Genomic DNA, 14123 nt, shown 5'->3' with positions numbered 1-14123 from the left:
ACAGCGGTTACCCCCTACAGTCTGTTAAGAGGCTACGCGGGGAACCATTCCCTGTGTGTAGAACAAGGGCATGGTGCTGGCCCCCCCACCTACCCACCCACCCCCTCGTGTGCCACAGTGCCGGTCGCCTTCATAGCTGCCACTCGCCATCAGCGCTTGCTCCGACAGTCTGTTAAGAGGCTACGTGGTGGACCTTTTCCTGTGTGTAGAACAAGGGCATGGTGCTGGCCACCCATCCACCTACCCACCCACCAACCCACCCAACCACCCACCCCCTCGTGTGCCACAGTGCCGGTCGCCTTCATAGCTGGCACTCGCCATCAGCGCTTGCTCCGACAGTCTGTTAAGAGGCTACGCGGGGGACATTTGCCTGTGTGTGGTGGTGGTGGTGACACGCGTACCACTTGTTGCAGTCCACCGTGGCCACCTCGCCCTTGCGGTACGTGACGCCGTTGTGCACGCAGGGACACGCGTCCTGCACCACGCACGCGCCAGCATCGTCCAGCACGAGGCCAGCGGGGCACGTGCAGCCAGACTGGCAAGAGCTCTTCATCTGTGGTGTTTGGGGGGGGGGGGGAGTGGAAGGTCGTCATTGTCATTGTCATCATTGTCATCATAATCATCATCATCGGTGTGTTGTCATCATTATCATTGTGTCGTCGTCATCATCATCATCAATGTGTGCTCATAATCATCAACTCACGCATGGCATGCCGGCGCTGCGACAGCTGGCCTGGCAGGCCACGCCGAGGTCTCCGTCCGCCAGTTGTGAGCAGTTGGCGTAGACCTTGGGCGAGACGCAGCCCTCTGTGGACAAGAGACAGGTTGGGTGGTGGTCCGGTTGGTGGTGGTTGTTGTGGTGGTTGTGGTGGTGGTGGTGGTTGTGGTGGTTGTGGTGGGGGTGGTGGGGGTGGTTGTGGTGGTTGTGTGGTGGTTGTGTGGTGGTGGTTGTGGTGGTTGTGGTGGTGGTGTGGTGGTGGTGTGGTGGTGGTTGTGGTGGTTGTGGTGGTAGACAAACGGGAGAGACGCGGAGATGCCTCGTTCTGGACAAACGGGGAGATAGAGACCCACAGAGACCCATAGAGACCCGCAAAGAGACTCATAGAGACCCACAGAGACTCATATAAACCCACATAGACTCATAGAGAGCCACAGAGACTCATAGAGTCCGACAGAGACCCATAGCGACCCGCAAAGAGAATCAGAGACCCACAGAGACCCACTGAAGACGCAAGCCGCATGAGCGCGACCGTGGCCATGCAACCCAAATGATGGACCAGACAGTGAACCCACAGGCACCCCACAGACACTCATAGAGATGCACAAATAAATATACCCACGTGTTATAAGAATAAAAAAATGTTTGTTAACGAGCTTGAGAAAAAGTGATCGGGGAACGGAATCTCACCAACGCCTTGGTCTGACGATTCGCAGGTGATTTTGCCCGCCTTGCAAACGCTGTGGACAGGACGGGAGAAGGGACTGAGGTCACGTGGTGATGGCAATCACGCACTTACTCACACTCACTCATTCACTCACACTCCCTAGCACCCACTCACTCCCCCACCCACTCATCCACCAACCCACTTACTCACCCACCCACTCACCCACCCATTCACCCATCCACTCACCCACCCACTCACCCACCCACTCACTCACCCACCCACCCACTCACTCACTCATCCACTTACCCACCCATTCACCCATCCACTCACCCACCCACTCACTCACTCACCCACTCACCCACCCACACACTCACTCACCCACCCACCCACTCACCCACACACTCACCCACCCATCCACCAACCCACTCACTCACCCACCCACCCACCCACTCACTCACTCACCCACTCACCCACTCACCCACCCACTCACCCACCCACTCACCCACCAATTCACCCATCCACTCACCCACCCACTCACCCACCCACTCACTCACTCACCCACCCACCCACCCACTCACTCACTCACTCACCCACTCACCCACTCACCCACCCATTCACCCATCCACTCACCCACCTACTCACCCAGCCACTCACCCACTCACCCACCCATTTACCCATCCACTCACCCACCCACTCACCCACTCACCAACCCACCCACTCACCCACCCACCCACTCACCCACCCACTCACCCACCCACTCACCCACTCACCCATCCACTCACCCACCCATCCACTCACCCACCCACTCACTCACCCACCCACCCACCCACTCACCCACCCACTCATCCACTCACCCCCCACCCACCCACTCACCCACTCACCCACCCACCCACTCACCCACTCACCCACCCACCCACTCACCCACCCTCACACTCACTCACCCACCCACCCACTCACCCACCCACCCACTCACCCACCCACCCACTCACCACGCGCGCCCGTCAACGCTGTAGCTCTGCCCGTTGATCACGACGCGGTTGCCCACGTAGCAGGGGCACAGTTCGGGCGCCACGCACTGCGAGGCGCTGTCGAGCAGAGTTCCCGCAGCGCATTGGCAGCCAGAGGCTGGCTCCTCCCCATCGCACAACGAGGGCTCGGCCACGCCTCGGCACGTGGCCTCACAGGGGCTGGCCGAATCAACGAACACCTGACCGGCAGGGCACTTGGACGCTACGGGCGAGACGGGGGTGGGTGGGGGTTGGGGGGACACGGAGTGAACAGAGTGAGAGTAGGACGACGCGAAAAGGGTGGGTGGGGGTTTGGGGGTGGGTGAGTGGGTGAGTGGGTGAACGGGTGGGTGAGTGGCTGAACGGGTGGGTGAGTGGCTGAACGGGTGGGTGAGTGGCTGAACGGGTGGGTGAGTGGCTGAACGGGTGGGTGAGTGTATGGGGGTGGGGTTGGGGGGACACGGAGTGAGGGTAGGAGGAGGACGACGCGAAAAGGGTGGGTGGGGGTTTGGGGGTGGGTGAGTGAGTGAGTGGCTGAACGGGTGGGTGAGTGGCTGAACGGGTGGGTGAGTGTATGGGGGTTGGGGTTGGTGGGACACGGAGTGAACGGAGTGAGGGTAGGAGGAGGACGACGCGAAAAGGGTGGGTGGAGGTTTGGGGGTGGGTGAGTGGGTGGGTGAGTGGGTGGGTGGGTGAGTGGCTGAACGGGTGGGTGAGTGTATGGGGGTTGGGGTTGGTGGGACACGGAGTGAACGGAGTGAGGGTAGGAGGAGGACGACGCGAAAAGGGTGGGTGGAGGTTTGGGGGTGGGTGAGTGGGTGGGTGGGTGGGTGAGTGGCTGAACGGGTGGGTAAGTGTATGGGGGTGGGGTTGGTGGGACACAGAGTGAATGGAGTGAGAGTAGGAGGAGGGTGACGCGAAAAGGGTCGGTGGGGGTTTGGGGTTGGGTCCCATGATGTTGCTGCTCACCCCGATTCCTTACCCGTACCCGGCCGCACCAGGGTTGCAAACGGGTACCCGTAGCCGTACCCGGCCTGGTACGGGTAGCCGGGTACGGGTAGGGTACGGGTATCGGGTACCCGGTTGCGACCTCTGCATGTAGGCTGTGTGTGGCGGGATATATCAACTTTTAGGTTGAGGTGTAGATTTGTGCAGTAGTTTCAGGCTGCCGCGCCCGCCGCAATAAGTTCTAATGTAACGTTGTGAGCCTCATTCTGGCGCCCCTTTACCTTGGCGCCCGGGGACATAGGTACCCCCACGACCCCCCCCCCCCCTCTAGCTACGCCTCTGTGACTCTCACCGCAGATCGCGGGGTTCCAATTGGCGATGATCACTCCTCGCAGCGCGCAGGCGTGCGCGTACGCCGACACTGACGCGCAGAAGCAGTCTTGCCCACAGTGGCACGAGTCGTGTTTGCAGTTCTGAGAGACACGCAGAGGGCAAGGTGGGACAAACACGCGCACACACGCGGTGAGACAGAGTTCAATCATGCAGACGTACAGACGCGCAGAGACGCGCAGACGCGTCGGGAGACGTACGTACAGACAGACATACACAAACACACACACATACGTGGTGAGACAGAGACACGGAGACAATGACATACCATACACAGTATATATCACACCACTATACACTACTATACCACGCCTGTCAACCCCCTTATCAGTGTCTTACCTTATTACAGACTATTTCAGAGCGTATTGGTCACCCCGTGCCGCTTATACATGCCAACACACACACACACACACACATGCCACGCACCACACGCACCACACACACCACACACACCACACATACACCACACACACACTACACACACACACACACGCCACGCACCACACACACACCACACACACACACACCACACACACCACGCACCCAACACACACCACACACACTACCCCCCCCCCCCACACACACCCTACACACACACACACACCACACACACTACACGTACACACTACACACACACACACCACACACACAACACACACCCAACACACACACACTACACACACACCACACACACACTACACACACACACCCCTCCTCCTCCTTACCTGATAGTACGGTAAGGGGTCCACTACGTCCTTGCACTTGAGGAAAGCGGGTGGACCAATCAGCTCGCAGTTCTTCGACAGATCCTCTGCGGGGTGGGGGGGAGACACGTGGGGCGGCGGGGGGGGGGGGAGGGGCAACGGGTCAGGAGGCGTGGCCAGGGTGACGTCACTGAGCGAGGGGCGGATCGACGGATTTCGCCAGGCCCGAGGTCACGTGGGCTCGGTTAGGGCCTTTGGTGATGACTGGTGTATAGTGTGGTGTATAGTGTAGTGTATAGGGTGGTGTATAGTGTGGTGTATAGTGTAGTGTATAGGGTGGTGTATAGTGTGGTGTATAGTGTAGTGTATAGGGTGGTGTATAGTGTAGTGTACAGTGTAGTGTATAGTGTAGCGTATAGTAGTATAAGGGATGTCAGGGCTAAGGATGGAGGTGGACAGTGGGTTAAGGCGCATGGAGAGGATTCCCGCCAAAGGGGAGCGAGACAGTGGGGGAATAGGAGGAGCAGGCGATACAGTTATAGGAGGGGATCATCTTAGAATTTGGCGGAGGAAACGGATCGAGTAGAAGCCCGTGGGCTAAGTGTGAGCTTGGGTTGAATAAAGGACGGCTCCACGTTTGCACTACCACCACCGCCGCCGCCGTTACTCCGATTGAGCTCCTGTGTAGCTCTTTTTCAGAAGCGACGCGGTCATCACAAATGATAGCAGGTCAACAGAGTGGCATATTATCATCATCATCGTCGCGTGGAAATTCATAGCAGCGGCCGAATGCTCTAAACGCATAGAAATGTTGATTGAAAATGTGGAGGGAAAAACAAGAAGGACCTGGATGAATATACATGCGACCACGGTAAGAACATGCAAACTACAAATATTCCGGCATCAGGGTCGGGATCGAACCCGCGACCTCCTGTATACCAGGGGAAGGAGTTAATATTTTGCCTGGGTTCATCTCGCCGCGGTGGACTAGGAGATGTTAACTACCTCGCCTGGTGTGCAGGAGGTCGTGGGTTCGATCCCGACCCTGACGATGCCTGCTGCTTCTGCTGCGTATTTTGAGTCTGCATCTCTCTCTCTCTCATCATCATCACGGTGGCTAGGAGATGTTGACTACTTCGCCTGGTGTGCAGGAGGTCGTGGGTTCGATCCCGACCCTGACGATGCCTGCTGCTGCTGCTGCCGTGTATTTTGAGTCTGCGTCTCTCTCTCTCATCATCATCACGGTGGCTAGGAGATGTTGACTACCTTGCCTGGTATACAGGAGGTCGTGGGTTCGATCCCGACCCTGACGATGGCTGCTGCTGCTGTGTATTTTGAGTCTGCGTCTCTCTCTCTCATCATCATCACGGTGGCTAGGAGATGTTGACTACCTCGCCTGGTATGCAGGAGGTCGTGGGTTCGATCCCGACCCGGACGATGCCCACTGTTGTATATTTGGAGTCTATTACCATCTCCTCGCCCCCCTACATTCAGTATGAACATCACCACCGCTGCTATAGATGTCCACGTGACGATTAGATCAGTCACTTCGTTGAGCTGCTATTGGTAAAGTCACGTAGAAGGGAAATAATAAAAAAATAAAATAAAACATAATTTTTTCATTCAGACGCTGTCTCTCCGACAGACGGCTGCTTGCGTTGTGTGCGAAAACGTCGTGAAAATGATTTTTTTAAGTTTTATTTTTATTATTTTATTATTTTCCTTTGTGAGAATTGTATTTTTTTCCTGGTTCTTTCGGTAAAGTTACGTAGAAGGGAAATAATAAAATAATAAAAATAAAACATAATAAAATATGTTTTCGGTAAAGTCACGTAGAACAGAAATAATAAAATAATAAAAATAAAACATAATAAAATATTTTTATTTTAAAACATAAAATATGTTTTCTTTTTATTATTTTATTATTTCCCTTCTACGTGACTTTACCGAAAGAACCAAGAAGATGAATCCCTGCAGTCACGAAAGAAGCTTTACATCGAAATTTGAGCTGCTATCGTTCGTGACGGCGGCCACCGTCGCGGCAAACGGAGCCGGCTGAGCTACGACCACCGATGCGGTGGCGGCGATGGTGACGGTCGCGGCGCTGAGTGGCCACCGTCGCGGCAAACATAGCCGGCTGAGCTACGAGCACCGATGCGGCGGTGGCGGTGACGGTCGCGGCGCTGAGCGGTCACTGTATCGGCAGACGGAGCCGGCTGAGCTACGAGCACCGATGCGGCGGTGGCGGTGACGGTGACGGTCGCGGCGCTGAGTGGCCACCGTCGCGGCAAACGGAGCCGGCTGAGCTACGAGCACCGATGCGGCGGTGGCGGTGGCGGTGACGGTCGCGGCGCTGAGCGGTCACTGTATCGGCAGACGGAGCCGGCTGAGCTACGAGCACCGATGCGGCGGTGGCGGTGGCGGTGACGGTGACGGTCGCGGTGCTGAGCGGTCACCGTATCGGCAGACGGAGCCGGCGTCGGCGGCGATGACGGCCTCCAGCGGCTTGCTGCTCCAAGCCGCCACGAACTGCGGGGCCACGCTCTCCACGATGCCCTGCGGCGTGCGAAGGTCGTCCGCCTTCTCCGCGTTGTAGCTGCCGCACAGCCCTGCGGGTGGCACGGGGGGGCAGGGAGTCACGCGAAGAGATCACGGTCAGAGGTCACGGCTGGAGGCTACGGTCGGAGGCCACGATCAGAGGTCACGATTGGAGGTAACGATCAGAGGTCACGGCTGGAGGCTACGGTCGGAGGCCACGATCAGAGGTCACGTTTGGAGGTCACGATCAGAAGTCATAGTCGGAGGTTAAGGTCGGAGGTCACGATCAGAGGTCATAGTCGGGGGGTAAGGTCGTAGGCCACGATCAGAGATCATAGTCGGAGGTTAAGGTCAGAGGTCACGATCAGAAGTCATAGTCGGGGGTTAAGGTCGGAGGTCACGGCCAGAGGTCACGATCAGAGGTCACGATTGTAGGTCACGATCTGAGGTCATAGTCGGAGGTTAAGGTCGGAGGTCACGGTCAGAGGTCACGATCGGAGGTCACGATTGGAGGTCACGATCAGAGATCATAGTCGGAGGTTAAGGTCGGAGGTCACGGCCAGAGGTCACGACCGGAGGTCACGATTGGAGGTCACGATCAGAGGTCACGTTTGGAGGTTACGATCAGAGGTCACGATTTTCAGGTCGCGATCAGAGGTCACGTTTGGAGGTCATGATCAGAGGTCACGATGGGAGGTCACGATCAGAGGTCATAGTTGGAGGTTAAGGTCGGAGGTCACGGTCAGAGGTCACGAATGCAGGCTACGGTCGGAGGACACGATCAGAGGTCACGATTGGAGGTCACGATCAGAGGTCATAGTCGGAGGTTAAGGTTGGAGGTCACGATCAGAGGTCATAGTTGGAGGTTAAGGTCGGAGGTCACGATCAGAGGCCATAGTCGGAGGTCACGGTTGGAGGTCACGATCAGAGGTCACGATCAGAGGTCACGATTGTAGGTCACGATCAGAGGTCATAGTCGGAGGTTAAGGTCGGAGGTCACGGGCAGAGGTCACGATCGGAGGTCACGATCAGAGGTCACGATTGTAGGTCACGATCAGAGGTCATAGTCGGAGGTTAAGGTCGGAGGTCACGGTCAGAGGTCACGATTGGAGGTCACGATTGGAGGTCACGATCAGAGGTCATAGTCGGAGGTTAAGGTCGGAGGTCACGGTCAGAGGTCACGATCGGAGGTCACGATTGGAGGTCACGATCAGAGATCATAGTCGGAGGTTAAGGTCGGAGGTCACGGTCAGAGGTCAGCGGGGTGGGTGGTGGTGGTGGGGGAGGGAATCGCTCACCTTGAGTCTGCCCCTGCATGGACGTGGGCACGGTGAGGTAGAGCTGCATGAGAGGTGCCAGCTGAACCTGCATCTTGAGGCCGACGATAGTGAACACCTGAATGTAGGTCGTCGTCTGCGCATAGACCTTCAGTGCATCTGTGGGGGTGGGTGGGTGGGGTGGGGTGGGGTGGGGGGAGCGCGTAAGACGGACTCCGGGGAAAGTTCCGGAGTTGTTTCCCTGAGCTCTGCCCCTATCAGGACGTCCGCCATCTTGCGACCGCGGTGGCTGGGATGTGTTAACTACCTCGCCTGGTCTTCTTGGTTCTTTCGGTAAAGTCACGTAGAAGGGAAATAATAAAATAATAATAAAAATACAACATAATAAAATAATTCTCACTATTGAATTATTTTATTATGTTTTGTTTTTATTATTATAAAAAATAAAAATTAAACATGATAAAATAATTCTCACTATTGAATTAATTTATTATGTTTTTTAATTTTTTATTATTTTTTATTATTTAACTTCTACGTGACTTTATCGAAAGAACCAAGAAGATGAATCCCTGCAGTCACGAAAGCTTTAAATCGAAATTTACCTCGCCTGGTATACAGGAGGTCATGGCCTCGATCTCGACCCTGACGTTGCATGCTGTGTAAAGGATTCTGCGCGTTTTCTCTTTTTTTAAATCCTTTATATTAAGTTCACTTGCTTGCTTGCGCGCTTACGACCGTGCAAATCTTTCGGTCGTTTTTTAACCCACTTCCCGTGATCCAATCGAGCTGACATTTTGCACACAGACTCGTTGTGCGTGACAATTTATTTTCGTGAAAACTAATTTCCAAAATTTTACACTGTTTAGGGAAAAAATAAATTATATTAAATTACCAATTGCTTAATGGTGGCAGGCAATCATCTGACCCATAGGTGGCAGCCATCTCAAGCCAGAGGACGAGAGGACTCTAGCCGCCACGCATATAAAGGATTTAAAGTGAAAAACTTTGTTTTTACGGGTTAATTTTTTTCCCTCTCTCTCTTCCCGTGGTGGTCGCGCGGATTTGTCGCCGGGTCCTCTGGTTTTTCCCCTCCACATTTAGAAAAATGCGTTTAGAGTATTAGGCTGCTCTTATACATTTACATTGAGCTACGTGGCTTTTATTCATAAGTGACCTCGCTATCACAACTGGTAGCTCAACGAAGTGGCTTATCGCATACCTGTCAACCCATACGGTTTGTCCGTATTTTTTGGATAGTTTTAGGTCCACACGGAGTACAGCCGTGTCAATGCGGGCAATTGTTTTTTGCCTATCCGTTTGTGTTTCTCCCTTGTGATAATGGGACTTTGTAGGATGGACGTTGAGATTTATAAGGAGCACGGGGTAACCAAAAAGGCCTGAATTGGTCTGTAATAAGATAGGCAGCACTGATAAGGGGTTAACAGGTATGGCTTTATGTCCGATGGGATATATACAAATATGTTGTGAAATTTCGATTTAAAGCTTTCGTGACTACAGGGATTCATCTTCTTGGTTCTTTCGGTAAAGTCACGTAGAAGGGAAGTAATAAAATAATAAAAATAAAACATAATAAAATGAATTCATTCAGACGCTGTCTCCCCGACAGACCTGGTCTTCAACCTGAGGACGGCTGCTTGCGTTGTGGCCGAAACGTCGTGAGAATTATTTTATTATGTTTTATTTTTATTATTTTATGTTGTGAAACTTAAGGATGAAACATTGACACATACGCATCATTTGAAGGTAGCAATATACTTTCCCTCTCTTGTCTACAATCCTCGTTCGGGACCTTCCTTCCACGGCGTATTGACGAGGTGCTTGCCGATGAGGGTGGCGATGGGCACAGTTGGCTACACACGGCTGCGAAAGAAGGCGACTTCCACTAATATTTATATTAAATCCGCAACGCGTTTCAGCAGCGAACATTGCCATCGCTCGGGACGCGTGCCAATGCAGCAGCGGCGACCAGTCCCACCACCTCCGCCCCATTCGCCCGAGGCTACACAACAACATCGACATCTCTGCGGACAACCCGCCCGGCCGCCCGCCCGCCCGCGCAACACGCGTTTGCAAGATCGGGCAGGTCACAGAGCCGGGAGAGAAGGCAACTCCCCCGCCCACAAAGGGAGGGGAGAGGGGGGAAGGACATCTGAATTATTGGCACCGAAGGGTAACAAATCAAAAAAGTTGTCGCTCGACGATGCCCGGCGGTGTTTGGCGAGTCGCGGAGTCATCGTCGTCGTGGTCGTTGCGACTCATCGGGGAAGAGCGGCGGGGTGGGGTGGGTGGGGGGATTGTGGGGGGGAGGGGCTGCCCCCCCCCACCCCCAGGGGGGGTGGGTGAGTGGGGGGACAGCTGTCCCTGCGTGGCACGGCCTGCGTGCTTTCGCTAGTCTGCGGGCAGCAGTGGGTGGATGGGGTGATGATTGCTGCTACTGTCTTAGTTAAGCTAGTTTAGTGTGGTCTATCCTAGGGGTGCCCCCAGCAGCAGCTGTCCCTGCGTGGCACGGCCTGCGTGCGTTCGCTAGTCTGCGGGCAGCAGTGGGTGGATGGGGTGATGATTGCTGCTACTGTCTTAGTTAGTTAAGCTAGTTAAGTGTGGTCTATCCTAGGGGTGCCCCCAGCAGCAGCTGTCCCTGCGTGGCACGGCCTGCGTGCGTTCGCTAGTCTGCGGGCAGCAGTGGGTGGATGGGGTGATAATTGCTGCTGCTGCTGTGTTCGATAGTTAGTTAAGCTAAAGTCACGTAGAAGGGAAATAATAAAATAATAAAAATAAAACATTATTTTTATTATTTTTATTTTTATTATTTTATTATTTCCCTTCTACGTGACTTTACCGAAAGAAGCAAGAAGGTGAATTCCTGCAGTAACGAAAGCTTTAAATCTAAATTTAGTTAAGCTAGTTAAGTGTGTAAATTTCGATTTAAAGCTTTCGTGACTGCAGGGATTCATCTTCTTGGTTTTTTCGGTAAAGTCACGTAGAAGGGAAGTAATAAAATAATAAAAATAAAACATGATAAAATTGTTTAATTTTGTTTAAAATTGTTTAATTTTATTATGTTATGTTTTATTTTTATTATTTTATTACTTCCCTTCTACGTGACTTTACCGAAAAAACCAAGAAGATAGTTAAGTGTGGTCGTGCCTAGGGGCACCCCCAGTGGGACCTGTCTCTGCGTGGAACTGGGTGACCGGTGGCCTGCGAGCGGGTGCTAGGCTGCTGGGAGTAGTGGCAGGGTGGGTGGGTTGCCCGGGGTGACGATTGCCGCTGCCGTATTAGTTTGCCAGCAAAGCTTTTTTTGGTTCTATCGGCAAAGTGACGTGTAAAGAGAAAGTAATAAATTAAATACTAGCATACGACGTTTCGATTGCAGCACAAGCAATCGTCATCAGGTATAAATGAAATAGAAACACAAATCTAGTATACTTAGAAATGTAATGTAATACAACAGAGAGTCGGATAACATAACAGTCAACACCCTACCTGGTTGATTACTTTCTTCTGTGTGCCTATGTACGTCTCTCTCTATGTATCTCTGTGATATCTGTCTCTACTTATATGTCTGTCTATATGTCTCTGGTTGTGTGTTTTATCTCTCTCTCTCAAATTTAGCATTCTCAGGAAGAACGTAATCAACCAAGTAGGGTGTTGTTATGTTATCCGACTCTCTGTTGCATTACATTACATTTCTAAGTATACTACATTTGCGTTTTTATTTCATTTATACCTGATGATGATTTGCTTGTGTTGCAATCGAAACGTCGTATGCTAGTATTTTATGTATTACTTTCTCTTTTTCGATTTAAAGCTTTCGTGACTGCAGGGATTCATCTTCTTGGTTCTTTCGGTAAATTCACGTAGAAGGGAAGTAATAAAATAATAAAAATTAAACATAATAAAATAATATACATTTATTATGTTTTATTTTATTATTTTATATTACTTCCCTTCTACGAAACATAATAAAATAATATAATTTTATTATTTTTATTTTTATTATTTTATTACTTCCCTTCTACGTGACTTTACCGAAAGAACCAAAGAGTCATTCCTGCAGTCACGAAAGCTCCAAATTAAGCATCAGTTAATTTCGTCGTGGTCCAGCCTAGGGGCACCCCCGCTGGCAGCCGTCCCCTTTCGCGCCGCGAGCGACCGAGCGGTCGGGCGAGCCGGTCGCCAGCGTCTCACCGGAGGTGTGGGGCAGCGCGAGTGCCGTGTCGTCCAGGTACACTCGCCCGTCGGAGCGGATCTCCAGCAGGCCCTGCCGGAGGGGGTAACGAGACACGTTACGTTTTGGTTTTGTTTTCTCTCATTGTCACGGTGGCTAAGGGAGATGTTGACTACCTCACCTGGTGTACAGGAGGGTCGTGGGTTCGATCCTGAACCCTGACGATGCCTGCTGCTGCTGCTGTATATTTGGAGTCTGCGTCTGTCTTTCTCTCTCATCATCACGGTGGCTAAGGGAGATGTTGACTACCTCGCCTGGTCTACAGGAGGGTCGTGGGTTCGATCCTGAACCCTGACGATGCCTGCTGCTGCTGTATATTTGGAGTCTGCGTCTGTCTCTCTCTCATCATCATCATCATCACGGTGGCTAGGAGATGTTGACTACCTCGCCTGGTCTACAGGAAGTCGTGGGTTTGATCCCGACACTGATGCCTGCTGCTGTAAATGTGGAGTTTGCACCTCTCTCTCTCTCATCATCATCAGGGTGGCTAGTAGATATTAACTCTCTCGCCTGGTGTGCAATGGGGAGCTCAAACTCTGCACGCTGTGCGAAGTGGCAGTTCAAGAGTTTAACACGTAATAGTAGTAGTGTTAGTAGCCGCCGCGGTAGGGCTTTCGCGAGCAATATCCGTAACAGCGCTTTTTTTTTTTATGCGCTTGCGCGATCTGACCTCCGCCAAAAAAACCCACCGACAACAACAACAACAAACGCCTCTTTAGCACGGGCAGGTCAAGAGGTCGCGGCCAGCGCGATAACAGAGACACGTAGAGACGGCGAGCGAAACGAGACGGGGCTGCCGCCGCTTACCGAATTCATCTTGAGGTAGACGGCCTCCAGACGCGGTGAATCCGGCGACTTGTCTGCGATGTCGATCTGCACCGACCAGCCGTTCGTCTGTGCAGGAACAGGCGGAGAAGGTGTGTGGGGGGGGGGGGGGGGGGGGGGTTGGGGGGGGGTGAGATGGGGGGGAGTTAGTGGGGTCGGAAGTGGAGGAGGGAGACAGGGTTGCAACGCCCGGCTGCGTTAGACTCAGACTCGAGACCAAAGCTGCCGGAGCGGGTCAGTCACTCGTTCTAGATTTGAAGCTTTTGTGACGTGTCCCTATGGGTCTCTACGTGTCTCTGTGCGTCTCTGTGGGTCTCTGTGTGTCTCCGTGGGGTCTCTGTGTATCTTCACGTGTCCCTATGGGTCTCTACGTGTCTCTGTGTATCTCTGTGGGTCTCCGTGTGACTTTGTGGGACTCTGTGTATCTGCATGTATCCCTATGGGTCTCTATGTGTCTCTGTGTATCTCTGTGTATCTCTGTGTATCTCTGTGGGTCTCTGTGTGTCTCCGTGGGGTCTCTGCGTATCTTCACGTGTGCCTATGGGTCTCTACGTGTCTCTGTGTATCTTTGTGGGTCTCTGTGTGTCTCCGTGGGGTCTTTGTGTATCTTCACGTGTCTCTATGGGTCTCTACGTGTCTCTGTGTATCTCTGTGGGTCTCCTGTGTGTCTCTACGGGTTCTCCGTGTGCGCCTGAGGATGCGGTCCACACCGACAGGAGGAGGAAGCTGCCCGCCCCAAAGAAGCCGTAGGTGTTGAAGTCGAACGTGGTCACGTGGGTGCTGCCCTCCAGGGAGCACAT

At 53.0% G+C, this 14123-nt stretch overlaps 1 protein-coding gene across 1 annotated transcript in view; it reads right to left on the bottom strand.

Annotated features, from left to right (window-relative positions):
- The window catches only part of LOC144948242 (mucin-2-like), a 29155-nt gene extending 15032 nt beyond the window's left edge, over positions 1-14123 (bottom strand). Inside the window, exons 1-11 of the mRNA XM_078877665.1 lie at positions 14034-14123; positions 13306-13392; positions 12459-12531; positions 8271-8408; positions 6891-7043; positions 4456-4541; positions 3693-3813; positions 2375-2615; positions 1409-1458; positions 704-807; positions 402-553 (exon numbers count right to left, since the gene is read on the bottom strand). Coding sequence (XP_078733791.1) covers positions 402-553; positions 704-807; positions 1409-1458; positions 2375-2615; positions 3693-3813; positions 4456-4541; positions 6891-7043; positions 8271-8408; positions 12459-12531; positions 13306-13392; positions 14034-14123 — 1295 coding nt within the window. The remainder of the gene's footprint in view (positions 1-401; positions 554-703; positions 808-1408; positions 1459-2374; positions 2616-3692; positions 3814-4455; positions 4542-6890; positions 7044-8270; positions 8409-12458; positions 12532-13305; positions 13393-14033) is intronic.

The sequence above is a fragment of the Lampetra fluviatilis genome, chromosome 48, assembly GCF_964198595.1.
Source record: "Lampetra fluviatilis chromosome 48, kcLamFluv1.1, whole genome shotgun sequence".
Lineage (NCBI taxonomy): Eukaryota > Metazoa > Chordata > Hyperoartia > Petromyzontiformes > Petromyzontidae > Lampetra > Lampetra fluviatilis.
The sequence above is the reverse complement of the archived record's forward strand: the minus strand, read 5'-3'. Positions and strand labels throughout refer to the sequence as shown.